The sequence below is a fragment of the Solea senegalensis genome, linkage group LG11 (assembly GCF_019176455.1).
Source record: "Solea senegalensis isolate Sse05_10M linkage group LG11, IFAPA_SoseM_1, whole genome shotgun sequence".
Lineage (NCBI taxonomy): Eukaryota > Metazoa > Chordata > Actinopteri > Pleuronectiformes > Soleidae > Solea > Solea senegalensis.
In genome coordinates this window covers 9,178,425-9,194,082 of record NC_058031.1, presented here as the reverse complement: position 1 = coordinate 9,194,082, position 15,658 = coordinate 9,178,425, and the positions used below count along the sequence as shown (strand labels likewise).

The 15,658-nt window shown below is 41.1% G+C and overlaps 1 protein-coding gene across 1 annotated transcript in view; it reads left to right on the top strand.

The window, feature by feature from the left end:
- xkr7 (XK, Kell blood group complex subunit-related family, member 7) overlaps positions 1-12,098 on the top strand; it is a 53,364-nt gene extending 41,266 nt beyond the window's left edge. The window contains exons 2-4 of the mRNA XM_044039205.1: positions 4,334-4,533; positions 5,872-6,091; positions 6,694-12,098. Of these exons, the coding sequence (XP_043895140.1) occupies positions 4,334-4,533; positions 5,872-6,091; positions 6,694-7,507 (1,234 nt within the window). The 3' untranslated portion in view covers positions 7,508-12,098. The remainder of the gene's footprint in view (positions 1-4,333; positions 4,534-5,871; positions 6,092-6,693) is intronic.
- The last annotated feature ends 3,560 nt before the right edge of the window (positions 12,099-15,658 follow it).

Below are 15,658 nucleotides of genomic sequence, written 5' to 3'. Positions count from 1 at the left end.
ATCTCAGTAGCCAATCAACAGACAGCTTCCTAAGGCCCGCCCATGGTCAAAATCATATACAAAAAAACACGACGCAAAGAGCAAATCAGGGAGCACAAAGAACAAGTGTATTTTCAAACAATAATTACAGTATTTTTGAACCATTAAACCGATATTGTATTTGCTTTACTGACTTTACTTGGTTCACTATAGGGTTTGGGAGTACACACACACACACACACAAGCTCCTTTCACGTTAATGCACTGGGCCTCAGAGGTCCAACTGCGGCCTTGTAGATAGTAGAGTTTTTGGCGGAGAGAAGAGGAGGATAAATAAGTGTAATACAGCATAGAGGGGAGGAGAAAAGAGGAGAAGATTCATATAGATTTGATAGATTGGAAGCTTGAGGCACATGAGAACGCCTGAGGGAAGAACAAAATAAATTGGATGGAGAAAGAAAGAGAAATGAGCGAGAGGGAGAGCAAGAGAGGAGGGAGGGGAGGGGGGGTTGCTGCATGAAATTGGATTGAGAGAAAAACAACATGAGAGATAACACGCAAGTGAAAAAGAAACGGCGAAAGAGTGTAAAGATAGAGATTCAGTGACGGGGAAAAGAAACAATGCTCAGAAAAGGCAGAGAATTAAAGAGATTGTGAACACCTCGGAAAGAGAAAACAAATAAAGTGTGGAACAGGAGGTTAAAAAACAAAAATCACTGTACGACCGTTCAAAAAAAAACAATGACAGGACATTAAATAAACATCCAGACTGCCCCGAGGGGGGAATAAAAGAGATCATAAGGGTGAAAAGTTGGTAACAAGACCAACTCTTTGGATGCTGCGTCTAGTGGCTGCTGACTGACTGGGGGGAAAAAAAGAGATAGAGGAAGAAATGAAACCTGCAAGAGATAAAAGAGGCAGAAATGGAGACAGACTCATAGAGAGAGAGAGAGGGAGGGATATTGCTACAGAATGGGGGAGTGCAGGCAGTGCTTGGCCAGCAAATTATTTGCAGAGCTACAGATTTTCAAGGCTGCGTCGTTGGCCTTGCTGCCTATCTGTCACTTTGTGTGTGTGTGTGTGTGTGTGTGTGTGTGTGCGTGTGCGTGTCCACATACACACCTCCCCGCTCATCTGTGTTTTCCAGGAGTGAAATCATACGTACTTTACATACACTGTACATGTGCTGACGCGTGTGTGTGTGTGCACACACGTGTGCATACACACACACTGCTGCTGCTGCTGCTGCTGGTTATTTTTACCTCTCTATTTAAAATCTGCTTCAGGATGCACAGGCACAGGAAGTAAGCATTGTTTCACTTTTCTGCCACCCGAGTTTCATTTCTCCTCCACCACCCTTCCGTCCTGCTGTGCTTTCGCTATACTGCCGACCATAATCTTCTCCCATGATGCATCAGCCCTTCCTTTTATACACCTCTCCATCCCATGCATTTCGGCCACAGTTTGTGTTCGTCCGATTGTGGCCAACTGTTTGTGTGCAAATGAAAATAACATTAAACACACATTCTAATTCATTCCTTTGTTCTATTCAAATGTCTGTATTAACTTTGTAACTTTTTAAGTTACAAATTTAGCATTTTCTTCTGAGAGACAGCATTAGCCTTGCCCATTTGGATTCCCCTGTCCACAGACATCCATGTGTCTGTGGTCCCTCGTCTATTTGAATTTGAGTTTTTGAGAAGTCGTGAGGGTTTGGTAATGTTCAGACGCGAGTGTTGAAGATGTGTCGTTAATGTGTTGAAGAGCTATGACTGAGTCTAAGTCTTATTTGAATAGAATTGAGGAGGGCCTGACGTTAACTTTTTTGGCCACCAGCCACTGTGGCAGGTGGATTTGTGCGTGAACGACACAGAAAATGCATAAGCAAGGTTCTTGAACTTGTTCAGAATACAAATTAAAGTGCTGTCGAGTTATTAACCAACTTAATCTAATTAATGACTAGGCCAAGTTAATAGAAAATGACAGAAATAATCAAGAACCTTGCCATCTGCGCCAATTAAAATCATCCTCGTCATCCTCTTGTTGGTGCGTTGTCACCGGCCTCTTCACCCCAGCAATATGCCGCCACATTTTGGGCTTAAAAAATGTTGGACTTGATGAGTCACCCTCGTCAGTTAAAAAAAAAACAGCAGATAATGTCAACAACACAACATATACCCACATTTGGCGTGTGGTTGTGTGTTCATTTCATGCCCTGTAATTGAGTATTGGATGGTTGGTGGTGAGTGGCGCAACAGCATTTCATTTTAAAATGTTTCCTGAATCTTTAATGACACATCAGTGTCATTATATGTCCCTCCATCCATCCATCCGTCCATCCATCCACCCTCTACCACTTAATCCTCCACAGGGGGGCGCTGTGCCAATATCTCAGCTGACATAGGGCGAAAGGCGGGGTTCACTTTATGTCTTCTTATATAACACATTTATCATCTCTATGGTCGCAGATGCTCTTCTTGAGATACATTTACATCAAACATAGACATAGAGTGAGAATTAAAAAAAAAACATAAAAAAGCAGCAGCATGTACAGTATGTATATTTTCTTAAAAAAAGAAAAGAAAAAAAAAGCTTAAAATAAATCATAAAAAACTCAAAATCCACCTATGATTTTTGGTTGAAAAAGTGTGACCTCCTTGGTGGAGATAGCACACTTTAAGTGTCTTTATTTCTAAATGTAAGGGATATGATGTGTTTGTTTTCTTCATGTTCGGTGTGAAACAGCTGCTACCTTTAAAGACCATCTCTGCTGTCATAACACAAAAGCTTTTCCTGAGTGTTTTCCCAAACCTCTGGTTACTGGAGTCACCTCAGTGCAGACCTCATGTTTACCTCCAGTAAACACAAAGTGTCACACATCTTCGAGACGCCCTGTCTCTCCATTCACTCGCATCAGTCTTTGTGGGTTTTAAGGCTTTAAAAAACCAAAACATGAACACTGGCTAACTCTCCGCTGCCAAATGACCCGCTGCAATCTTGTGACCAATACCACTCCAGATATCAACAAAACAAAACAACAGAAATGCAATCGGCGGTGAACAGTGACAGCTGAGGGTTGAGAACCCTCTCAGAAGATTGTCTCAGTGGGAGTCATGCTTCCTCTTTAAAGTTGTCCTTTTGGTTCTTGACCCTGTTTTATTCTTGTTTTTGTTTGTGTTTTTACTTAGGATTTATGCACTAAGATTACATTTAATTAAACACAAACACCTCAATTTGAGCGTGTGTCCCGCTGTTTTTCCCCTTTAAATAAAGGGCTTTCTTCCCTGTGTGTGAGAGAGACTTGGGAGTGTCTCTCCACATTAACTAATTAACTTGACGACGTACTGTGTGTGTGTCATAGTCAAACCATGCATTTATACATTCTATATCCCTTCATAGGTGACCAAAGTGGTTTACAAAATAAAAGCACTACAGACACGCAGCATTATAAACACATGGTATAAAAGCAAAGGCATGACACATAAACCAAAGCATGAAAATACCAATTAAAATCACAAAAGAATAAAAAGTCAAGTAAAAGAATTAGAACAGAATAAAACTATTGGGTGTTAAAAGTCATAATGTAGAGATTTTATTATTTTTAAAATGTTTGTGTCAAGTTTTATTACAGACACAATGTACAGCTTTTTTTCCTCTTTATTAAGATTATTATTAACTTTATTAAGAAAGAAAGATTGTACATGAAACCGACATATACACTCCAGTGTCAATAATCTACAAATACAGAAGATAAGTGCAAAAAAAGAAGAAAGTATTGAAACAATATTCTTAGTGTATAAAGAGTGAGACAAAGTAAACCCATCATGTAAGGATACATTCTAAAATAAAATATATAGGAAGTATGTGGCTTGGGGAATTTACTCTTCTTTAAAACGTTTAGTATAGAGATTAACATTAACGGTTTTAACATTAACGGTTAAAATCAGAGATTCCAGAAAACTTGCATTTGTGTCTGTGACATTTACACACAATCATCAATTTAACAAGAAAATGTATGTTCAAAATATACTATAACATCTCTCCTCTGTGATTCTGCTATTTATTGCAAGTTTGTTTGACAATGTACAGCTGATTTGGATCAGTAATAGTCACAATAAGGTATTATTACAACACAACAAAACGTTGCGGTGCCTGAATGTGGTATGTACAGACCACGCCGCTCCTCCAATACATTTGCTCGGACATTATTTTGCTTTCCTGTTGTCTTCTTTAATGTTTTACGAGGACACGCAGTAGGATTTTTTGTTCACTCACATGTTGCGTATATGTGAATGTAAATCAGATGTGTGTGCAGCTATGATTAAAAAAAGACGCCTCTGTCTCTGATCCTCAGGTATATCCACACTCTCTACCTTGGCGCCCAGAGCCGTTGGCACGGCAACGGGCCTCGCCGCCATTTCTACTGGCGGCTGATGTTCGAGAGCGCTGACATCACCATGCTCCGCCTCCTGGAGGCTTTCCTCAAGTCGGCACCGCAGCTCGTCCTCCAGCTGAGCATCATGATCCACGGAAATGGTGTCCTCCCTCTGCAAGGTGAGCTGGGTTTTTGAAGCTGTGCGACAACGGGAGAAAGAAAACAAGTTGTGAAGTGTGAGCCACTGAATTCTTCATCTTCTCCAGAGTTGATTCATTATTTATAACCGTGGGGTTGTGGGGGTATACATGTTTGGTTTTATTTTTATAGATTTGGTCATAATTCCTATTATAATACCACTGTTTACTTTGTTTAAGAACGATGTAAACTGTTACTGACGGTAGGTGAGTATGCTTGAATGTATTGACAGTACTTTTCCTGTAATTTTCACTCCAAACCTAATTTTAGTCGAGAAAAATTGGAGGAATGGAGGAAAGGTTTCAACGTTTATGGTCCACTGCCACTGATTTCCTCCACAAATGATGACCATCTTTCAAAGAGGTTAAACAAAGCATATAGCAATAAAGCACTGTTGAATCAAACTGTCTAAATAACATCATTACAAATCATGCAAAGCAACAAACACATTATGAAGCGTTTATTGGTTTTTAAAGGTCATTATACATAGCATCATCAAATAAACACACTTCCAAACATTCCATGTGAACTTTGAATGAATTGCTCAGACTTAACTCTTCTATCATGGAGTTCTCATCTCCTAAAAATAAGAACTAATAAAGATTCCTTCAAAACGCAAAGTCAGAGCAGCTCTCTTTCTGCTCAATTTTTAATGCCTTCTCTGAGATTCATGGCTAATTTGAGACAAGACTACATAATTAACACACATGAATGTTTAATGTCTTAAACTGAGCTGTGAGTGGCTCGCGGGGGGGTCTCGCAGTTCGGGAATACGTACAGGCTAACCATCGTTTGACCTCGCTTTGAAACCCGTTCAAGTCAATTTGAAAAAAATAATGTGTGAGTTATGTACAACTAATGTTGCATTTATCTTATTTTGAACTGAAACACGTAACATAACGTAACATTAAGTGACCAATACAGAATGTGTTGTGTTGCATCTGCAGCTCTCGCTCTTGTCAGACTGCAAGGCCAAGATGATATTTAACTATCTTTATTATTTACGCGCTGAAACGTATTGGTTAACTGTCAACATACTGTGTACATTGTGTCACTACCTTGACAGGGTACATTATAAATCTGTCCTTCACTTTCACTGGTGTGAGTTGAGAGCTGACCCATCAGCTACACTGTAACGTCAGCGTGACTACTGTATTGATTTTTGAAATGTCAGAGTGAAAGTGTGTGGGGGTTTTTTTTTGCAATTAAAATGAAGTATATTATCTTTATTTTCTTTTATATCCTCCCTTAATCCGACCATCTTTTTATTTGTGTCTCTTCCTCTTTTTTTTCCCCTCTCTCTCTGTCCACGTCTTCAGGTCTCTCGGCCTCAGCCTCCTTGGTCTCTCTAGCCTGGATGATTGCCTCCTATCAGAAGGTCCTCCGTGACTCTCGTGACGACAAACTGCCCATGTCCTACAAGGCTGTGATCGCACAGATGCTGTGGCACTTCTTCACCATTGGAGCAAGGACTGTGGCCTTTGCCCTCTTCGCTTCTGTCTTCCAGCTCTACTTCGGCATATTCATCGTCAGCCACTGGTGCGCGATATGTGATAGGATCTTCAAGGAGAGGCTTAGAATATGTGCTTTTAACAGCTATTTCATAGTTATAGTACATATTTTCCCAGAATTAGGGCCTTTATGAATTGTAATAACAATGTATTTTCTTGAACAATAGTTATATAGATATGAATATAGATATGAAATCTGCTACCTTTTAACCAATCAGTGAAGGCTAGGCTAAGGAGAGGGCTCTTATTATTATTTGAACATGTGTCTGGTCAGTTCGTCTGAATGCACTGAGGATCTTATCTATTTAGTCTAGTATTAGCTGCTGGAAGAAGTTCCTATGCCAGAGTCACAGGCTGCCAAGCACCTGATTCCTGCATTAGTAGAGACAGCGTGTGGATGTGGGCGAATGTGTAATGGTGTCAGGAGAGGGAGGGGTAAGAAGAGTGAAGTGGTATCTTTAAATAACTAATGATATCCTGCCATGAAAATACCTCTCTGTGTGTTTTTTGGAGAAGTTTGAAAAGGGACCTATGTTTAAAGTTGAGATAAATTCATATTGGACGTCTTGTATTGTCATCTTGCTCCCTACCCCTGTGTGATATGCTGTGGTATTGTTTATTTTTTCTCAGGTGTGTCATGACTTTCTGGATCATCCAAGGTGAGACCGACTTTTGCATGTCTAAGTGGGAGGAGATCATCTACAACATGGTGGTGGGAATCATCTACATCTTCTGCTGGTTCAATGTCAAGGAGGGGCCCAGTCGTTTCCGCATGATTGTCTACTATTCTGTGACACTGGCTGAGAACGTCGCACTGACCACCGCCTGGTACACGTATCGCGGCACGCACACCTCTGACTCCTACGCCCTCGTCGTGGTGTGCCTAATGGCTTGCAGCTTTGCCCTGGGCACCTTCTTCATGCTGCTGTACTACTGCTGGCTGCACCCTGATGGGCCTGTTCTGGGCTCACAGTGGAGAGGGTGTGTGGACGAGGGTGTGGTGGGTGCCGGAGGGGTTGCAGGAGTAATTGATGCTTGCCTCACCCCGTCGCAAGGGTCCCAAACAGATATGGTCATTACAAGCCCTCCGAGGACTCTCCCCAGGACTAAAGACACGGGAGAGTTGATTCCTGGGGAGAGAGAAAGGGACAAGGAGAGAGACAGGGACAGTTGCTTGCCTGTCTTCCAGGTACGTCCCTCCCCTTCCTCCTCTCCTGCACTCCTTCACAGGACCTCCTCCTCATCCCGTGCACAGGAGGGCCCTGTGATCCGGATTGACCTCCCAAGAAAGCGATACCCAGCCTGGGATGCACACTTCATTGATCGGCGCCTCCGCAAGACCATTCTGCTTCTGGAGACAACATCGGCCGTCAGCCCCCGGATACAGTACAGAAGTAGCATGATGGGAAGCAAAGAGGTATTAGAATATGAAACAACAGTCTAAGCCAAAGGGGCTCTTAACTTAAAATGCAGTCTGGGACCAAGGCTCAGCCGGAGATTAGTTCTCATCCCAAGACAATGTATGTCAGGAGAGACATGAAGAGGAGACACAGTGTCAGGTGACTGCTTTTAAGAAAAGAGGTTGTCAGAACTTGATTGTAAAATGTGAAGCGCAATCTGTGACTGAGGCTCTCCCTTTAGGACACAGTCCAGGAGTAAGTAGCATGAATGAGCCATGGGAAGTTACTGGAGTAATGCTGAACTGGGTTAATCTTCATCTTCTCTACTCTAAAAACACGAAGGTCAGAAATGTAATCTCTCATCTTGGGACCAAGGAGTGTTAGATTTAGTTTCATCACAAATGGTCAGCACAAGACGTAAAAAAAGACTTAGGAAGAATGAAGTCACAGAGATTGAGATCAATTGCGAAATAGTCTGCTGCATGAACCTAAACCTTGGATTGTGGAGATGTAACCGAGACTTGCCAGGTAATGCTGCTAGAGTTTGCGTTGGACATGCAATTGTTTTGGCTTGGCGGCAGAATCAGAGTGATTTATCCAATAAATACAACTTATGTGATTTGCAGGTCAAAAGATCCCTAAAGATCTACCTTAAACCATGCTGAATGTGGATTGTTTTAGAAATCCAGGATATATGCAGTATGATTGAATAGCACTTAAATCAGGATAAACAAAACATAACTTACGTCTGTTTCAGTTTGAATAAGCTAGATACCTTTGACCTTCAAATCACCGAATCATTACTGACTGACAGGAGTGATGATTTTAAAAAAAAACAACAACAACGATATACCAACAATAAGAATGAACTCTTTAAGCAAAGCTAAATGATAGTTGTATTATTCCCCCCCCCCCATCATGCCTCAAAAAGATTGCATGTCCCTCTGGACCTTCGGTAACAATCCCCTGAGCTTCATCAGTGGCGTCTGAAGACAGATGTAGTCTTCAACTTGTGTCTCCAGACTCACGGAAACACAAGCATTGATCTACTGTTGGCTCAAAACTAAGTCTCCAGATGGCTTATAAAATGTTGGCCACACATCCACACGAGTTACAACAGCAGCCGTTACAAATGTCCCACAGTTTCCACCCCAGCTACCTGAGAAGAGGACGTGTTTGGAAAAATGAATCGGGACTGGAAGTCAGGATGTAAGCTGGACAAGTTCTGCAGTGGCTACCACCATAATGGCATGCTGCAACTCGCCACACACAGGCCTGTGATGTACAGTTGAATAAATACAGATGTCAGATATAAGCTATACTAGTAAGTAGTTTACGTGATGAATGGCGTTTGGTTTTACTACTACTAAATTTAATTCTGAGTTTTCCTCCTTCTTCAAACACATAACATAGGCATGGGAAAGGTATCATGAGCAAACTCATTATCCTGTGAAGACATTTGTCAGTGATTGTTTTCTGTGTTTTCTTTGGAGGGAGGGTGAACAGTAGCAAACAAAGAATCATGACAACAGACCTTAAGACATATGAAAACCCATTAACGTGTTTGGCTAAGGGCCAGGTCATACTTTCTGCGTTCTCCACTCCACGGTTTTGTTCATACTCAAACAAGGCCCTAGCTCTGCACCAGTTTAGCATTGTGCGCATGCTTACTCAAACTCATATTTCATTACAGTAGCAGTGATTACTCACCAGGAAATCATTTGTGTTTCCTTGTATTCGCTAACTTGTACATGTATGGGTATTGGTGGTTTTCCTCATATAACCTCAAACAAGTTCCCATGGTTAGCCTCTTCTTTGTTGTCTCTTTTGACCAAAACGAGAGCATGCCACCTGCTGGACTGGAGAGCTGTGTGCAGATCCACAGACCCAAGTGGACCTCTGCTCACACGTGGACGTGGAAAGAATGACCCGGCCCTAAGAGGTTTATACAAGATACAAAATGTGTCCAAAGAAAATTGATAACAAAAAAATCATTCGAAAATGCAAAGTGCATAGCCTTTTTTGCAGTAAACAAGAAGTTACTCAGCAATAGCTGTTCTTTCTTGTCTCAATTGTTGACGTTGGATTGACCTTCAGAAATGCAATGCAACTTAGAAAGTCTGCACAAGCCTTTGACTTTGAACTGAGTTTACTGGACAGGAGTAAAAGCAACATGGTAAATTGTGTATTGCTATCCCCGAAAGCAAGTTGAACACGTTCAGCAGCCAATCAGTAATCAACTACAAAGTCGAAAAATTTAAATCTTTCCACCTGGGTATCAATTAAAAGCAGCTGGAGCTTTGGAAAGTGGAGCCTGGTCAGCAACAATTAACAGTTAATAAAAAAGAGTGGCATCAAAGCTAACTTCACAACAGATTGTTGTTCAGTCGCCTCTCTTTGAAGTTCTTCTAAAGAAAATGAAAAAGGGGAAGTCAGTCAGTGCATTAAAGTGAAGTGTGTGTGTGTGGGGGGGGGGTCTTTAACGCCATCCCAGAAACAATGCACAAGCATGTTCATCGAAGCATGTGTCATAGGAGTTTGAACAACCCAACAATCATTTGGAAGTTGACAAAGGTCGAGGGGGGGTCATCAGCTCATGGCTGACTGTCCCAAGCACAAAAGTAGTATTATGCCTAGTAGGTAAAACAAAGCAAAATGTTATAGATTTTCAACATGCGCTTGGACACATGAACTTATTAATGTATACATACCTGGGGCCATTCACATGCAGTCTTTTAGGTTTGTGTATAAAAATGCATTATTTTGAATGGAGACACCCATTACACACGCGTATTAATGAGCGACACTGTCCAGATGCAGCTCAGATGAAATTCCTAGTAGTTCCTAGTAATTTGTTATCGGTTTTTATTTTTTTTTATTTTTTTTCTTGGTTTAATGCTTTAATAAATTCCACGTGGCTGCTGCAACTTCTGTCATCTCAGCGGCTTCCAGGCTCGGTTGCTAAGTAACAATGCAGAAGTAAAAAAGTTGTGACAATGCAGACAGAAGCTCCACCCCACAAGCGCCTTGGTTATAAAACACCTCTGGCTTCTCCCATTCCATTTTTATTCTTATTCTTATTATTAGTTACTAGTTTTTAGACACTGCATATGAATGGCCCTCTGTTGACCAATGTCATGCAACAGTATTCACTATTCATTTTAATAATCACCTTTACGCCGATGATGCTTGTGTATATTCTGAGGTGTTGAAGGAACTCCCAATGGTAAAAATCTGTGCACTGTACTTTATTGTGTAGAGCAATCATGAAGAAAAGTGTCCATACTTACTTTTCAACGATGCTTTTTCATAGATGAGTAACTGTCTATGAAATGTAGTTCCTTTTTGTTCGTCAGTGAACATTTTGGCATGACTCTGGTGCTAGAGGAAAGTGTAACGGTGGGTTATTAGGAATCATTCTCTTTCAGGGTCATTGGTAGCCTGTTGGTTAATCTCAACCAGCATTTCTCCAGGGGCACCCACATGCAGAAATGTTCAGTTTGGTTTTTCTAAGAAACGTTTTGCTGCTGTCAGCGTCCAAGATGAGTCTGCTGCTGACCTTTCTTCACTGCCTGTACTTGTCATATGACCGTTTGATGTGCTGTTTCATTTATTTTTATTTTTTGGGAGAATGTGGATAATCAGCACTCTGAGGGATTGCAGGATAGACCCAGTGGCCATCATACGCTTTGTTAAATACAGTATAAGTGAGCTCACCAAACCAAAACAAGGTTTGTAGTTGTATGTGTGTCTCTTCTGCTGGGAAAATCAGGAAGACAATTTTGAAGACTTAATTAATTGATGAGAAAAAATATATATAAAATATTGGTAATAACACATTTGTATTACCTGGCCAGTGTTATGTCCTATCTGAGCTTGTGGATGTTGGTGTCACTGGTGGCAGTCACAGCAATGTTAATGGTGCTGAAAACAATGACTCTTTGTCAAACTTGATGTTAAACGTGACAGGCCTGAAGGCTGATGTACAGACGACGCGTACCTCCCACTCATGGGTTGAGGGCGAAGCTTCACTGACTCTACGGAGCCAGTCTGTTGTTGTCGAGGTAATATAACAGTAAATAGTGGTGCACTGGTTATATATTAACTTGAACAAAAACATGTTAAAAAGTAAACGGTGAGTTTTTTTAAAAAACAAAAACAAAAAAAAACTCAAATCATCTTTTATTAATTGATGCAAGTATTTATGTTTATTTATTTTTATATTTGTTTTATATCTATTTATCTATTGTTTACTCACTCAGTGGCCATGTCTTTGGTATGACTCTTGTCATAAGATGTAAAAACTAAGATGTAAAAACTAAAACCAGATTCTTTTTTTTACTCATTCTATATATCTGTATATACCAGAGTGGCGCTATACTAGGATATGCGCGTATGAGTATGTGTGCTTTGGTTTGTATGTATTGTTGGTATGTGCAGTATGTAAGGATGTGCTTTTAAGTTTTTTTGATAATGCTGCTTAAAAATCCTCCGAGTGAATGAGCAGAAAAAAAAAAACAAACCAGTGGTGAAAATATATGATGATGTTAAAAAAAAAAAAAGAACAAGCTGTGCTGATAACTGTAGATGGGAACAATACTGTAGTAAACATGGTTGAACAGCCATCAAAATAAACTCTCTCAGTGTGTCTGCGTCTTTATTGATGGCACCATAGAGTAACTAAGTCTCCTAAACGTACACGTACATGATACTTCACTTAAATATGATGCTGAGTTTCCGCGACATGGTCCCAGCTCACCTCGCCTCACCTCAGCACGGCTCGACTCATGTACCTCCTCAACGTGGGTGGAGCCACCACAGCACGGCTGCATGAAACTGCCGTGACTTCATTTTATACGCCGTGACTTTATTTATATATATACATACATATGTAGATAAATATAGATATATAGATATATATTAATACATACACTAACCAGTCATTAGGTATACAGTCCACAGACATTTGGTGTGATCCTCTGCTGGTGTTCTTCAGTGATGTTTTCTGCCGCCCTTGGTTGTAAAAAGAGTGTGTTTTTTGAGTTGCTGTTGCCTCTTTCTATCATTTTGAAGCAGTGTGGCCATTCTCTGACCTCTGGCATCAACAAAACATTTTTGACGAGAAACCTTCTGCTGACGGAATAGTTTTTCCTCATACCTGTAAACCCTAGAGGTGACGGTAGATCAGCAGTTTCTGAAAGCAGGTCATGTGCTTTGAGGTCGTTCCATTGTGTGCTCAGTTTGAACCTCAGCAGGTCGCGTTGACCATGTAGCCTAAATACACTGAGCTGCTGCCACATGATTGGCTGATTAGATATTTGCAAGCAAGTAAGCAGTTGAACAAAGTGGCTGGTGAGTGTATTTTGCTTCAGGTTTGAGCCACTTGGTTTCTCAGGCAATAATTAGTGAGAGCAAAATCTGACATTTTAAGGAAAACAAACCAATCCCAGCTGACATAGGGCGAAAGGCAGGGTACACCCTGGGGAGGTTACCTGTCCATCACAGGGCAAACAGGTAGAGACAAACAACCATTCATTCTCACACCTATGGTCAATTCAGTGTCCAATTAACCTAATCTGTACATGCTTGAACTGTGGGAGGAAGCCAGAGTACCCGGAGAGAAGAGAACCCACACGCACATGAGGAGAACATGCTACAGTCTTGCTGTGAGGCACTGCAGCCCCGTCATTTTAATTGAATTCAATTTAATTTAATTGTAAATGTACTACCTCGAAGCAAAGTGCAGAAGGTAAGACTGGACCCAGGTCTTCAGTTGCCTTTTCATCAAGCAGAGAGGACGAGTTGACATTTAGCTCAGTATGTTGCTGTCCCACCAGAGGGAATTTTTCTTCTGGGAGTGAAATATCCCAGGAAGAAACTGATAACTGACTTGTAGATTTGTCGAATCTCAGTCAACTGGTGGCTCTGTTGATTAAAAGCTTCAATGTTCATGTCTGCAACTAATGGAGAACATAATCGAGTTTGTTCTGTGTTGTTCTGCACGTTAGGACTTCACAGGGGGACCCTCCAGGTGCGACACTGGAATGACAATAAGCTGAAACTGAAACTAAAGCTCCACTAACCTCTCTCTCCTTCTTTCCTCACAGGTTTTTTTTTTCCCGCTCTTTTCCTCTCAGCTCAACCCAATCGTTAGCCTTTGATCGCAGCTTCTCTCACATGAATATTCGTTTTTTGTTTGTTGTACATTTGTTGTTATTTGGTTGACAGGGACATCTCAAGTGACCCGGTGACCAAACATTTATCCTTCTGGTTTCATTTGAGGTTTTTTTTTCCACTGTTTTTTTTTTTTTTATCCAAACTTTTCACAAGAGCGTCTTCAAAGAGAGATCATATCCCTCATGTTCTTCCTTTTCCTCCATGAGTCATGCCTTCCTTGTTACTTTCCTCGTCATGCTCCTCTGCCTGTTAACTTTGCCATTTGCTTTATCGTCAGTTCTTTCTTCCTTTTTTCATTTTCATGCCCCGATACTTTAATTGTTAATTTTCTTCTTCCTTTTCTTCTTGCATGCTTTCCTCTTCCATACCTGTCCCTCCATCTTAGGTGTTTCATGTCACTAGTTCACCTTGTTCTCTGTGTTGCTCTCTATTTACTTATTCATCCCTACATATTCCATTTCTTTCCCTTCTATATCCTTCCCCCTTCCCTGATATTCATATTCTTCCTTCTCAGTGTCCCCCCGTTCTTTAGTTGTCATCTGCTTTCATTTTTATTCTGAATCTTTCATCTCTGTCTTCCCTCGTCTTACCATCGTCCCATCATTCTTCATCATCCTCTCTCCATCCTCCTGTGTTCTTCATGCTCGTTTTCCTCTTCTTTTTCGTAGCCACTTGCGTCAGACCTGTGTTTTTGAAGCTTGGGGTTTTTTTGAAGATGCTGCTTCTTCTTTGATTTTGGAAACAAATCCACGTGCACACACACACACACACACACACACGCACGCACACACACGCACACACACACACATACATACACTCACACATCAATCATACTGGTTTGAACTTCAAAGCACATCAGACCTTGATATGATTTTTGGTGGTGCCTGAACTCTGTATATCTGAAAATGTGCATGTTCGTGTGTGTTTCAAAGATATTAAGTAAAGGAATGTGTGTGTGTGTGTGTGTGTGTGTTCTTGTAGGGCTATCTTTGTGAGGATCAATTTTGTGAGGACTTACCCAAACTAATTTGAAGGTTAGGGAATGCATTATGTCTACACGTGTCCTCACTACAAATGCTGTTGATAAATTAAATGAAGTTAAAAAGATAAAAAGTTAGAGAAACTGCAAATATCTCTGCATTGATGTACTGCAACTCTGAAAGGAAGGTGTGTAAAGGAAGTATACATAGGGCAAAAGGCGGGGTACATCCAGGTCGCCAGTCCATCACAGGGCCACTCATAATACTTTTCCAATAAACTACTATTTCTTTATTTGTGCACATACACGCAGCAAGGGGTGCAATTCTTGGCACTAATGCATAGAACGCATCATCAACCCTGCCGCAACTTTGATGCCATGTTTCCAAGTCCGGAGAAGCTGTCAGTCAACACCATGATGGCGTCAGTCAGCCACACCACGAGGTGCCACGAGGCCCGTACACACATACACACACACAATGATCTGTAACTGACAAACAACTGGATTCAACTACATCACAACAACCTGACAAACAAAACGAGAGAAAAAGACTGAAAACATTCACTGAAGAAAATCAGTCCTCAACACGAGCACACGCCACACTTACTCCAGGCAGAGAGAGAGAGAGAGAGAGAGAGAGAGAGAATTGGATAAAAAAAAAACCCACAGGATGAATGCCCCATCTTTGTCTTTTTCCCGTTGCCTAGGTAACTAGACAATCGTTAAGCTGTTATCCCTCAGGTCACAGAGAAGCTGTTACCCAACAATAGGAGTGTGTGTGTGTGCGTGTGTGTCTGTCTGTGTTATCATCACACATTGGTATACCTGTGCGTGTGTGTGTACTTGGATTTATTACCTCTTCGGGACATTTTCTTGCATTAACACTGACCTTTCAAACTTCATTTATATTGCACTTTTCGTAACTTCTTCACAGGATAAAAACATGATGGAGAAAAGCAACCCCACACACACACACACACACACACACACACACACACACAAACACCCAACAACCATTTCAGCTGACATATGGCTGGTA